This window comes from Agelaius tricolor, unplaced genomic scaffold, assembly GCF_023055355.1.
Source record: "Agelaius tricolor isolate 1412-34295 unplaced genomic scaffold, bAgeTri1.0.p SCAF_66, whole genome shotgun sequence".
Taxonomy (NCBI): domain Eukaryota; kingdom Metazoa; phylum Chordata; class Aves; order Passeriformes; family Icteridae; genus Agelaius; species Agelaius tricolor.
This window is the reverse complement of record NW_027269326.1, coordinates 667791-681078: the sequence shown is the minus strand read 5'-3', so window position 1 is coordinate 681078 and position 13288 is coordinate 667791. Positions and strand designations below refer to the sequence as shown.

At 50.0% G+C, this 13288-nt stretch overlaps 1 protein-coding gene across 50 annotated transcripts in view; it reads right to left on the bottom strand.

Annotated features, from left to right (window-relative positions):
- Positions 1-13288, bottom strand: part of MEF2D (myocyte enhancer factor 2D) — a 107437-nt gene that overhangs the window by 35907 nt on the left and 58242 nt on the right. For all 50 annotated transcript variants that reach the window (XM_071417050.1, XM_071417053.1, XM_071417051.1 and 47 more), the window contains exons 5-6: positions 5650-5787; positions 1705-1915 (exon numbers count right to left, since the gene is read on the bottom strand). In XM_071417050.1, the coding sequence (XP_071273151.1) occupies positions 1705-1915; positions 5650-5787 (349 nt within the window). The remainder of the gene's footprint in view (positions 1-1704; positions 1916-5649; positions 5788-13288) is intronic.

The following is a 13288-nucleotide window of genomic DNA, read 5'->3' as shown; positions in this document are numbered from 1 at the left end:
CACAGCCCAACTCAGAACAGCCCTTTTTAGGCAGCCAGACCCATGTCACCAGAGTGCCACCGGCGAGCTGGGTGCCAGCAGCCACCCCCAAGCCCGGGCATGGTGCCAGGTGAGTCATCTTGCACTGGCCAACCCAACCCAGCTCCTGCAGGGATCCAGCCCAGATCCTGCAGGGATCCAACCCAGATCCTGCAGGGATCCAGCTCTCAAAGAGCCTCGGTAAGGTGGGGAGGTTGCCCTCAGTTTGGGACACAAACAGAGCATCCATGGCTGGCAGGAGGTCACACACACTGAGGGGCAGCAACACTTCCAGAGAGCTTCTGCCACCCACAGGTGCTGGAATGTGGACCCTGGACAGGGGATGGAAGCAGCAGGGGTGTCCCCTCTCTCAGGGATGCCCCATGCTGGGTGCTGCAAGCCCAGCAGGCAGGAAGGATGAGGAGGTGAGTGTTGGGGAAGATGGAACAGGAAAGCCTTACAAATATGATTGTCTGGCAAAAGATTTTGAGAATATGGAAACTATAAGTGAGATTGAAATGAAAGCAAGCTTTGAGATCCCTCAGTTACTGAACAACTGGAAAACAATGGTGTGGCTGGACTGAAGGTGATCCCCTTTTGATGGAACAACACCCTCTGCTTGCAGACAGGCCCAAGGGGCAGAGCAGACCCTACAGCTTGGCAGAAGGGGCCAAAGAGGAGTTTGTAGGGTTTAAAATGTAACACAGTATGGTGATGTAATGATTCTTATAGGCTGGATGCAAATGCTATAGGATTTGTATCTTGGACTAAATTGGTTAGGGAGAATCAGAATATTCAGCACAGAAGAAGATTTATTGTATTGTAATGGGAACCTCGCTCTCTTACCCCTTTTACTCTATTACCCTTTTTACTCTCTTACCCTTTTTACTCCTTTACTCTCTTTCCCTCTCATCCTCTCTCCCCCTCTCTTCTCTCAGTCCTGCTCCAGCTGTGCCTGGCAGCTCCCAGCAGGGCCCTGCACCCAGGCCCTTTGCAATAAACCCCAAATCCCAAAAGGCCCCTGCACCCAGGCCCTTTGCAATAAACCCCAAACTCCAAAAGGCCCCTGCACCCAGGCCCTTTGCGATAAACCCCAAATCCCAGCAGGCCCCTGCACCCAGGCCCTTTGCAATAAACCCCAATACCCAAAAGGCCCCTGCACCCAGGCCCTTTGCAATAAACCCCAAATTCCAGCAGGGCCCTGCACCCAGGCCCTGTGCAATAAACCCCAAACTCCAAAAGGCCCCTGCACTTGGCCCTTTGCGATAAACCCCAAATGCCAAAAGGCCCCTGCACCCAGGCCCTTTGCAGTAAACCCCAAATGCCAAAAGGCCCCTGCACCCAGGCCCTTTGCATAAACCCCAAATCCCAAAAATCCCCTGCACCCAGGCCCTTTACGATAAACCCCAAATCCCAAAAGGTCCCTGCACCCACACCCTTTACAATAATAAACCCCAAATCCCAGCAGGCCCCTGCACCCAGGCCCTGTGCAATAAACCCCAAACTCCAGCAGGCCCCTGCACTTGGCCCTTTGCAATAAACCCCAAATCCCAAAAGGCCCCTGCACCCAGGCCCTTTGCAATAAACCCCAAATTCCTGACCTGGCTGCAGAGATCTCTCATCTCCATCTCTCCCGACCATGCTACCCCCGACGCCCCGACAGGTGAGGGGCTCACAGTGGCTCACCTGCACTGGCTGGCCTCTGTGGCAGCCCTGGGGACACCGTGTTCCTCTGCAAGGCTGGCTGCTGTGGGGACAGGAGCCGGGGGTCTGTCAGCGAGGAGGTCACCAGGGACTGGGTGACCAGGGAGCTGCCAGGGTTGCTGAACTGCAGCGAGTTCTGGTTGGTCACCGGCACCGTCACGGGCATGGCGAAGTTCGGAGCGGGCACTGTGGACTGAACAGAGAGCAGGGGGTAAAGGGGAGCCAAGTTCCTGCAGCACGGCACAGCACAGCTGCTGGCAAAGGGGGCAGGCTCCTCAAACCTGCACTGCTGTGCTTGAACCCTGGCACCTTGCAGGGCATGCACCAGAGCCCAGTTCCTCAGCAGGAAAAGTTCCTGCAGCACAGCACAGCTGCTGGCCAAAAGGGACAGGCAGGCTCCTCAAACCTGCATTGCTGTGCTCAAACCTACACTGGCACCTTGCAGGGGTGGAGTTCCCCACCAGGGAACATCAGGAAGAGTTCCTGCAGCACAGCACAGCTGCTGGCCAAAGGGGACAGTCAGGCTCCTCAAACCTGCAGTGCTGTGCTCAAACCCACACTGGCACCTTGCAGGGGATGCACCTGAGCCCAGTTCCCCAGCAGGAAGAGTTCCTGCAGCACAGCACAGCTGCTGGCCAAAGGGGACAGTCAGGCTCCTCAAACCTGCACTGCTGTGCTCAAACCCACCCTGGCACCTTGCAGGGGATGCACCAGAGCCCAGTCCCCACCAGGGAACACCAGCAAGAGCAATGGGCCGTTCTCTTGGACATAGCCAAGCTCTGCAAACAAGTGTTCTGGCCTCTTTTTCAGGCTCTATTTATTTATTTACCCCCTGTGCTTTCAGGGCAGGCAAGGAGAGGCTGGGAGCAGCCCAGAGTATGAAGGTGGGCACCAGCCTGGTGGTCTGCTCCCAGCAGCACTGAGAGCAGCCCAGCTTGGCACTACCCTTCACCACAAGCAGGATTCTATTCTCCCTTCCTCAGCCAGCAGGAAGCCAGCAGTGGATCCCCATTCTGGGTGGCCAAGCACCTGGGAAGGACTCGTTTTGCTCCACAGAGCCCCTGGGTCACTCTGGGATCCCTCCTGTCTCCTCTGGGAGCCACTGGGAAGGATGAGCTGACCCCAGGGATGCAGAGCATCACTAAAGCCCTATCCTTGGCTGCAGGTTGAGGAGCAGCTTCACCTACCAGCGTCCCGTGGGAGCCAGAGCCGCTGTGATTATCCCAGCCACTTGTCTTATGTCACTGATTTGCTCTTCGTTAACAGGAGCTGGCACCTGCTTAGAGGCTTTAGCACGGGCTTTGCTTAAGTCCCACTTTAATTTGCTCTGGGATGGAGAGGGAGAGTAGCCCAGCACTGAATGGGACCATCACAGAGCCAGAGTGGATCCCCAGTGAGGGAAGAGGGACTTGCAGCCTCCTCCCCTCCAAAAATCTGCTCCTCTTTAGGTCCTGCTCCTTAGGTGAGAGAGGGGGACGGCAGGAAGGAGTAGGACAGTGCTCACCCACGCCTCCCTGCCAGGAACTCTCCCCACCTGCCTCCCAAGGGCATCCTGTCCTTCAGAGCTACCCCGTGGCTGCAGCCGAGCCGCGGGGCCAGCGGCTCTGAGCCTGCGCCCTGGGGCTCAGCAACTCCCACAGCACCAGGGAGAGCTGGAACACGGAGCCCTCCCTCTGCTTAGCCCGGGAGCTCATCCTGCACGGCAGCAGAATCACAGGAGGAGGAGGAGGAGGAGGTGGAGGAAGGTTTCTCGGGCGTTGCACGAACACCGGAGCAGCGTTGTGTAATAAATCACTGCCAACGCGTCCGCGCGCCTTCAGAGCTCCCAGAGAGGGAGAGGAAGAGCTGGAGCTCCTCCACACCACGGCATGAGCAGTGCCATGGTGGAGCTGGGAGCTGATACAGCAGCCCCAAGAGCTGAGATTTGCCTTAATGCACCTGCAGACAGGTGGGAGGCTGCCACTGCCCCGGCACAAGGGCAGCTTGCACATGGGTCCAAAGTCTGGGGGAGAAGATGCACACATCAGCCAAAATCCACCATTTCTGCTCTTGTTAGAAGGGAGGGCAAACACCAGAGGCAGAAGCCCCACAGGGCCCCTTCGTTAGCAGACACAGCTGTTGTTAAGCTGCTCCTCTGGGTTAGTTCTGCTCACACACAAAACCAACCCAGCGTTAAAATGGAAAAGCGTCTCCTTCAACCACACACTCCACCTGCACTGCTCGGCCCCTTGCTGCCAGGGAGGTTTAGTGGGGGAGCCAGATGCTCTATGCCCTGATGAGGAGCCACCCAGCACTTGAATGCCACCTGCTGAAAGGAGCCCTGGGCACAGATTGTCCCTGTGGATTGGCATGTCTGGATCATGGGACCCCACTCAGGGCCCTGCCTTTGCAGCAGGCACGTTCTGAGGCTGAGCAGCCCCTGCTCACGAGGGTGTTCTGCACTAAGGACAAAGCTCAGGTGGCTTTCCAGCCTATTTTCCACTGTGGTAGGGCTTGTGCCAGGTGCTGGAGGGGTGCATGTCCTGCTGGGGCTCTACTCCCACCCCACACACCCTGGCAGGGTGGGAATCTGCACCCTCCTAGAGAAACCAGGGAGGCTGAGGCAGATCCATGTCCTGACAGAGCTAATCCTGCCCTGAACCCCTCTCCTCGCTGTCACAGCAGAGCTGCAAGAGATCATCACCACCTGCACTTTCCTCCACCTCCTCAGCCCCTCCAGGTCTCAGGGCAGCCTCCCCACCTCCTCCACACCCTGAGATCCAGGGGATCAAAATGCAGATTTTGGGATCCTTTGCAAGGCTCATGGAGCAACACAGCGCTGAGTCAGCAAAAAACCCCCAAAACCTGGAGATTTCACAAGGCCCAGTTCTCAACAAAAGCCTGAATTTTAACTTGTGGGGGCTTGCAAAGCACAGGAGGGCAGATTATTTTGGGTGGGGCTCTGTGTGTGTGTCATTTTTGCTGTGCTGCATCCAGCCCTGGACAGGAGCCTCCCCCCTGCTCCCACAGCATTAATTACTGCTGCAGCAACTCGGGGCTAATCCCCTGAAGAGCCCTTGCCTGCATCAATAGTCTCTGCTCCCTTGAACTAACAACTAATTTGAAACGTGTCCCCCTCCTCCTCCTCCTCCCGTCTCCTGACACAAATCCCTTTCAGCACTGTCCTGATGCCACCCCAGTGCCAGTGACAGCTCTGGGATCACAGGCTAAAACCTCCCTGGATTTCTGCCACAGCCACCAGCTGCCCTGAGGGCTCGGTGGATTTGGGGGGAATTAATGTGGAATAGCCCAAACCAGGCTGAGCTTTGCAAGGATGTGAGAGGTCGGCGCCCGCCACCAGCTCACATGAACACCGGGATCTTAACCCAGACAAAAATCTGGGGGTTTTTTTTTGAGGAAAAGAGGGTGAAAAAGGAGACCCTAATCCAGCAGAGGAGATGAGACAAGCAATACCATCCTGCACTGCCTGGCCAGAGCCAAGGAGGGTCAGGAAGGATTCTCCCAAGGCTGGGCAACAGGAAGGGCACTCAAGAGCCAGGTGCATTCAGGGCTGCAGGGGCTGCTGGCATCGGCTCCAAAGCAAAGCCATGCAAAATCCAAAATCCACCCCCCCATCACCTGGAGGCACCGGGGAGGGGGCCAGGGGGGGCTGCAGGCCACCAGCTACTCACTGCGAGCCGGTAACTCTGCATCATTTTATCAAACTCCTCATCAATCTTTTTATATTTCTCCTCCGTCTGCGGGGTCAGAGCAAACACTTCGTCCCCCTCGGGGCTCTCGCACTCCCTGTGCTTCTTGTTCAGCGCCTGTTACGTGTGGGGGGACACAGGGGGGGCCAGGGACAGGGCGAGGGGAGGTCGAACAGAAGAGAAACAAAACAGAAAAGAACATATAATGAAGGATTTCCAGCCACGGGCAGGTACTTACACCATATCTCTTGAACAGGATATCCAGATCCTCGCTGCCTTTGCGGTATTTATCCTCCATCAAGGGGCTCTGGTCTATGGAGTCGTCGCCGTCGGGCTCTGGGCTGTCACAGCCGTTAAAACCTTTCTTTCTTAACGTCTGCAAACACAACCGGAACAGTCTGAGGTGGGGAACGAGGGCAGCTCCCTGTGGGAAAGCCAGGGCAGCACTGGGAATGTTCCTGTGCCTGCTCTGGGGTGCCCTGACCCCCAGGGAGCGCTGACTCTGACCCTCATCCATGGAGAAAGTTTCCTGGGTTTCAAAATAAACTAGAATCCACAAAAGTGTGAAATAGATTATAGACAGCAGTGTAGGTGGATCACTGGGTGAGAAATTGAGGGTTTGGGGTTTTTAGTGTGCAAGGTGGATGGCAGAGGGTGTCATCCTGGGTTTCTTCTTCCTTCTTCTTCATGGGTTTGGGTGGCATTTTGTAATTGGGCAGAAAAGTCCCCATTGTGGGCTCTGTGGGATCAGTTATTGGGTTAAAAGGGAAAATAATCCAGGTGTCAGCTCTTAATTGGATAGTTTAGTCTTAAAAAACCTTGTAACAAGAGATTGTTGGCCATTTTGTGCCTCCTCATGAAAAGCTGCCCAACTCATGGTTGTGAGACTGTTTTACTGATAAGAAATAATAAACACCTGAGTGTTTATTTAAACATGAACTACCATCTCAAGTGCCTTCAATCCAGACACAGAGAAACCAACAACTGGTACCAGGTCCCTCCAAGAACCTCCCCTAGACCAGCACTTGCCCCTGTACAAATCAACAGCATCACCCCAAGACATCACTGACCTCAGTGGGGTTAAAAAATCAGGATACAACCCCTGGGCTTTGATGCCAGGGTGTCTCTAATTTAGGAATTACAGCATGGGGAGCAACAGAGAGGAACTTCCTTGTTTTTAAAGGTCACTGACTTCAGTGGGGTTAAAAAATCAGGATACAACCCCTGGGCTTTGATGCCAGGGTGTCTCTAATTCAGGAATTACAGCATGGGGAGCAACAGAGAGGAACTTCCTTGTTTTTAAAGGTTCTGTTTACACCAGGACTGAATTTGGCCATGCACAAACTCAGGTCCCCCCAAGAACATCCCCTGGCCTGCATGGACCAGCACTTGCTCCTGTACAAATCAACAGCATCACCCCAAGATGTTGCTGACCTCAGTGGGGTCAAAAAATCAGGATACAGCCCCTGGGGTTTGATGCCAACTTAGGAATTACAGCATGGGGAGCAACAGAGAGGAACTTCCTTGTTTTCAAAGGTTCTGTTTACACCAGGACTGAATCTGGCCCTGCATGAACTCAGGCATCTTTGTCACCTTCAGGTGCCACAACATCACGAAGGGAAAAAAAAAAACCTTAATGTTCTTTGCTGTCCTGCAAAAAAACAGGGAAAACCTGCTTCCAAACAGCTAAACAGGAAAATAAACCCCGAAATTACAGGCAAATTGTCCAATCTGACAGAATTTCCTGACAAAAGCAGACGAGCGGCATTTGCCAAACGCAAAGGTGCCACAGGAAGAGCAGGACAGGACAGGGCATGTGGCACAGTGACAGCTGGGAGCCCTGCTGGGGTGACACAGGGGCTGATGGTGACAACACCGGGCAGCAAAGCCCATGCCAAGACTGGGCTCACAGACAGGGAAGGTTTGGGCACGGCTGCATCGTGTGGGAACTCAGCACATCGCTCCCGATGTCCAGAGATGCCAGGAGAACCCTTGGGGGTCTCAGAAATCCTGGAATGTTGCCAAGAGTGACAGCAGTTTGAGGGCATGAGAATCACTTTAGAGTGAAGGGTGTAAAAGGGACACATTTAGAGGGTGAAATATAAACTTTAAGGTTTTTGGTACAGGGGGGTTATGGAGACAAGATGGTGGGATCAGGGCGTGTCTTGTCCTTCTTCTTTCTTCTTCTTGTCCTCCATCTCCTGTGGTGATGTTGGCACTTGGGGATTGGTTTATGGTGAAGGTGCACTTGCCAACATGGGTGAAAAGTATTGGGAAATAAAGGTAAATATCATGTACGTAGATTTTAGTATAAAAGGACATGACCGCCCCGTGGGTGGGCAGAGTGCCCTTGGCTGCCTTGCAGGTCAGACCTCTGCTGGGCAGACAGAAAATTCTGTAGATAAGAAACAATCAACAATCTGAAGATGGAAAAGCTGAAGAGTCCAGACTCGTCCTTTGAAACGCAGGGCACCCAAGAACCACCCTACCTGTGTGGGGCACAGACAGACAGACAGACGGACCCGACAGCATCGAGGTAACGAGGTGAGACAAGCACTGTGCCCCCAACAGGGCACAGGGACACCCCAAAGTGCCTCTCTCCTGCTCACCAGCACACTGAGACCCACTTTGAATCCCTCTATTTCCAACATATCAAAAGCAATGAAGGCATTATGATAGAACCAGCACTTGCCAACTCTTTTTCTTGTTTTTTTTTTTTTTTTTTTGCAGGAGTCAAAGATACAGAATTTCCTGGAAGTCTTGATGCCTTTTTATGCCAAATTCAGCAGGGAAAAAAAAAAAAAAAAAAAATCCTGACAATTCTCTGTCTTCCTAAACAGCAACAAACATCTCCGTTCTGAGGCCAAAGCTTATTTGGGAGTGGCTCTTCAACTACCTGAGAGCTGCAGGAAACACAGGGCCCCTGGGGGAAATAAAAACCCTGCAGTGAATAAATCCCAGATGGGTTGGGAACTCTGCTGGCAGCATTTGCTCAGCACCACAGGTTGGGCTCGGTGGATCCTTTTGCAAGCAGTGGGCACCACACCCAGCCCAGCCTGATCTCCATCCAAGCTGAAGCTTCTCACAATATTTCCCATTAAAATTGCTCCTTCCTGGGCCTTCCCAGGCACCACTTTCACCCTCATTCCTGGATTTAGCTGCAGAGGGGAAATGTTCTTGTTCACATACAGAAGGACCCCACTCACTCCTGACCATGGTGGCATCTGATGCCCTGTCTGGTGTCACCAGTGATTCCTGACATCTAATAATTATTAATTAATTATCTGATAATAATGATTAGGAATAGTTCTTATACCTAACATTAACATTATACATATTATATTGTATTATATTAAATTGTATTATATCATATTATACTATATTAATATATTATATTAATATAATATTATATATTATATATTATTATATTATATTATATATTACATTATATTATATTATATTGTATTATATTATATTATATTATATTATTCTATTTTATTTTTTTATTTATTTATATTATTATTATTATTATTATTATTATTATTTTATTATTATTATATTATTTATATTATTATATTATTATATTATAGTATACTAATATATTCTATTACAATAATAACTGAGTAATTCCTGGTGTCCCTAATTCCTGTGCTGAGTGTCTGCAGAACAAGGCACTGGCAATCAGTCACTGCCATGAACAGGAGATTCCCAGGCCTTTTTCTGCAGTTTCCTGAGGACTTTTCCCTATTATTTTTCTATTTTAGTACGTGTCCTTGTTTGTTCTCAGAATGGCCCAAAAGAGGAAGAAGTGCTGCTGCTGGGGAAGGAACAGCTTTGCCTTTTTTTTTTGGTGGTTTTTTTTTTTGAAACTGCTTTTTGTGGATTTTTTTTTTTCCAAAACCTTTTGTTTCGCCGACGCAGCCAAAAGACAGAAAGTTGAGCTTTTCCCTAAAAAAAAAAATAAGTTTTTTTTTTTTTCCTTTTTCTCTTTCAGAGGCAAAATGGAAAAAAAGTTGTTCCATGAGCAGTGAAGCAATGAAGCTGGGTTTCCTCTCTGGTGTCTAACACGGGGCTGTGCCCATCTCAACACAATTCCCTCTGCAGGGACAGGAGCTCTCATTTCTTCCCTCCCATCCCTGCCTGGGGATTGGGAAGGTAATCCCTCAAAAAAATCAAAATAAAAAAAATCAAATCAAAATCGAATCAAAATCAAATCAAAAACAAAAAACTAAAATTAAAAAATCAAAAAAAAAATCAAATCAAAACCAAAAAATCAAAATAAAAAATTTAAAAAATCAAATAAAAAACAAAAAATCAAAATCAAATCAAAATCCAAAAAATCAAAATCAAATCAAAATTTAAAAATCAAATCAAAATCAAAATCAAAAAATCAAATCAAAATCCAAAAAATCAAATCAAAATCAAAAAATCAAATCAAAATCGAATCAAAAACAAAAAATCAAAATAAAAAAATCAAAAAAATCAAATCAAAATCCAAAAAAATCACAATCAAATCAAAATTTAAAAATCAAATCAAAATCAAAAAAAAACCAAATTAAAATCCAAAAAAATCAAAATCAAACAAAAATTAAAAAATCAAATCAAAATAAAAATTAAAAAAAAAATCAAATCAAAATTCAAAAAATCAAAATCAAACCAAAATTTAAAAAAAAAAAAATAAATCCTTGAAAATTCCTCTCCTCCAGCAACAGCTGTTGGCAGGTTCAGAAGATGTAGGGATGGATGGATTTTTTCAAGAGGTTCAAGCCAAGCAAAAAGATCCTTTTTAAAACCTGCAGCAACGATGCCACCAGGGAGGTTTTTAGGCAGCTCCCAGAGCCCTCAGCTCTGCCTGTATCTGACACCTGAACCAAGCACAGGGACGAGCACAGGGCTGCCACCACCAGCCCAAGCATTTTGCCACAATAAATGGCAAAAAAATTCAAAATACATTTTTAAAATCATAAAATAAAAGATAAAAAAAATTAAAAATAAAACACATAAAATCATCCTGAGGGTTGTTCCCTCAAAAAGTGTGTCAAGGAAAGCAGTGGGACGGGGTGGATGTGGCTCTGCTCACCCTGAAATATCTCACAGCATCTGCCCTTCACCTCTCCCCAGCTCCTTCTCTAACACATCTTTGTGTTTGCTAATCAGTTCTCCCTTGGTGATTTTGCTCTCCCCATAAAAAATCAGCCATAACTTCATTGTCTGTGGGACCCACAGGTTCTTGCAGGGTGGCTTTGCAGCAGCTGAGCTGTGAGGGGCAGCTGTGGTGCCACCATCCCTGCTCCTGCAGGAAAGCCACCAGCAGCCCCAGCATTTTGCCATTTCTAAGCCCACATAAAATCCTCCTAGGGGTTGTTTCCTCAAAAACTGTGTCCAGGAAAGCAGTGGGACGGGGTGGATGTGGCTCTGCTCACCCATACCCTGAAACAGCTCTCAGCATCATCCCTTCATCTCTCCCCAGCTCCTTCTCTAACACATCTTTGTGTTTGCTAATCAGTTCTCCCTTGGTCTCTCTGCTCTCCCCATAAAAAATCAGCCATAACTTCATTGTCTGTGACACCCACAGGTTCTTGCAGGGTGGGTTTGCAGCAGCTGAGGAGCAGTGAGGGGCAGCTGTGGTGTCACCATCCCTGCTCCTGCAGGAAAGCCACCAGCAGCCCCAGCATTTTGCCATCTCTAAGCCCACATAAAATCATCCTAGGGGTTGTTTCCTCAAAAACTGTCCAGGAAAGCAGTGGGACGGGGTGGATGTGGCTCTGCTCACCCATACCCTGAAACAGCTCTCAGCATCATCCCTTCATCTCTCCCCAGCTCCTTCTCTAACACATCTTTGTGTTTGCTAATCAGTTCTGCCTTGGTGTTTTTGCTCTCCCCATAAAAAATCAGCCATAACTTCATTGTCTCTGAGCTCCTTGCAGGGTGGGTTTGCAGCAGCTGAGGAGCAGCGAGGGGCAGCTGTGGTGTCACCATCCCTGCTCCTGCAGGAAACCCACCAGCAGCCCCAGGAAACATCAAACCAGAAAAAAACAACACAAAAAAATCCTTCCTGTAAACCTGGGACAGCGACCCTGAGCTGGGATTGTGGCCCTGGGGCTGGGCTGTGACCTGTGACACTGAGAGGAGCTGCAGGGAAGGGGATGGGGACAAGCCCCAGGGCTGAGCAAGGCGCTGCTCTGCAGCACAGGAAGCACCAGGCTGGAGTGGCAGCAGGACACGAGCCAGGGCAGCGTGCCTTGCAGCAATCTGCTGCTCTCTGAGACAACAACATGAGAGCTTGGGGACAACAAAATGCCATTTCCAGCCATACGGGCGTTGGCTGCTGCTTCTTTTGGGTTTTTTTTACCAAAAAAAAAATAAAAATGTGCATCCCACATTTTGAGCTTTTTTGTCGAGATGATGTAAAAGGAAAATAATTCTGCTGGAGCGGGAATCTAACCCAAAGATTCCTGTGTTTGGGATCTCTGCAAGGTCTTTTAGAAAAGAACTTTCCTTCTCATTCCTCCTCTTTTATTTTGCCAGGGAAAAAAAACCAAAAAAACAGAAGATGCAAAGAGGTTTTCAGGAAACCTTTCTGTCACTGGGCTGCAGCCAGCAGAACCCAACAATTTTTCATATGGAAGAAATTTAAAAGCAGAAAATTTTCAGAGAGAACCAGGGGGAGAATTTCCCATTGCAAAGCCCACCTCAGTCATCACCTGCCCCTCAGGTCCCCCCCATTCTATCAGGACCCACTGCACATCCTGCTTTTCCAGGCAATATTCTCACTTCCATGACTGCAGCTCACAGGGGAGCAGATTTCCAGCCCGAGGAGGGGAAGAGAGCAGCAGGAAATGCAGAACATGTGAGAGGAAACCATGCTCAACCAGGATGCAGTCGACTTCCCTTAGAAGGAGGGAGCCTCAACCACTCTGGGCTTTGGGGAAGTCTGGATGAGGATAAGGATGAGAATGAGGATGAAGACATTGACACTGGCAGCTGCCCCTGCATTTCAGCACCTCCCCAGCATCCTGCAGAATGCCTGATTTAACACATCCTGGGGAATGCCAACCCCGCGAAGGCGACCGAGGGGGAAAAATCAGCCCCTCCAGGACACTCAGCCAAGCAAAGGGCAGAAACAGCTGGGTGCCTTTAAGTGGCTGTGGAGCATCCTGGTGCTTGCTGAGCTCTGCCCTGTCCAAGCCCTCTCTGAGGAGCTGGCACGTCAGCCAGGCTGGCAGGAAACGAGAAGCGACAGCGAGCCCCAAAGCCGGCGTGATCCCGGCTGGGCGGGCACGTGGCACCCAGCGTGCCCAGCTGGGGGCTCAGCTGGCCCCCCCCGACTCAGGAAACCCCCCTCTCTGCACCAGAGAGATTTTCTCTGACTTAAAAGCCTGCAGGAACCGGGATTTGGTCTGGCACGGAGAAGCTGCGGGGGCTGCGTGGCTGGATCCCGCTCCTGATGGACAAAGCTGAGCTCTGGCACTGCTGAAACCCCACCCTGGGGGGGCCCCTGTCAGCACCCAGGACACCCCTCTGGATGTCCTGAGCAGCCCAGACCCCTGCCAGGGGGCTCAGGGAGCCTGGCACAGAGCCCACAATGCCCCTGTGGGTTTGATTATGACCCTGGAGCAAGTCACCAACCTTAGATGAAGATCAGCAAGCCATGACAAATTAGGTACAATCATGGTGAAGTTATCACGGGGTGGAAAAATAGATTTTGGGGTTTTCTGGTATGGGGGTTCAGGAGGCAAGATGGAGGGATCTGGGCATGTCCAGCCTTTCTCCTTCTTCCTCTTGGCCTCCATCTTCTGCTGTGATGGTGGCACTTTGGGATTGGTTTAGAGTAGAAGCTCAGTGTCTAACACAGGTGGTAGGTATTGGGAAGTAAT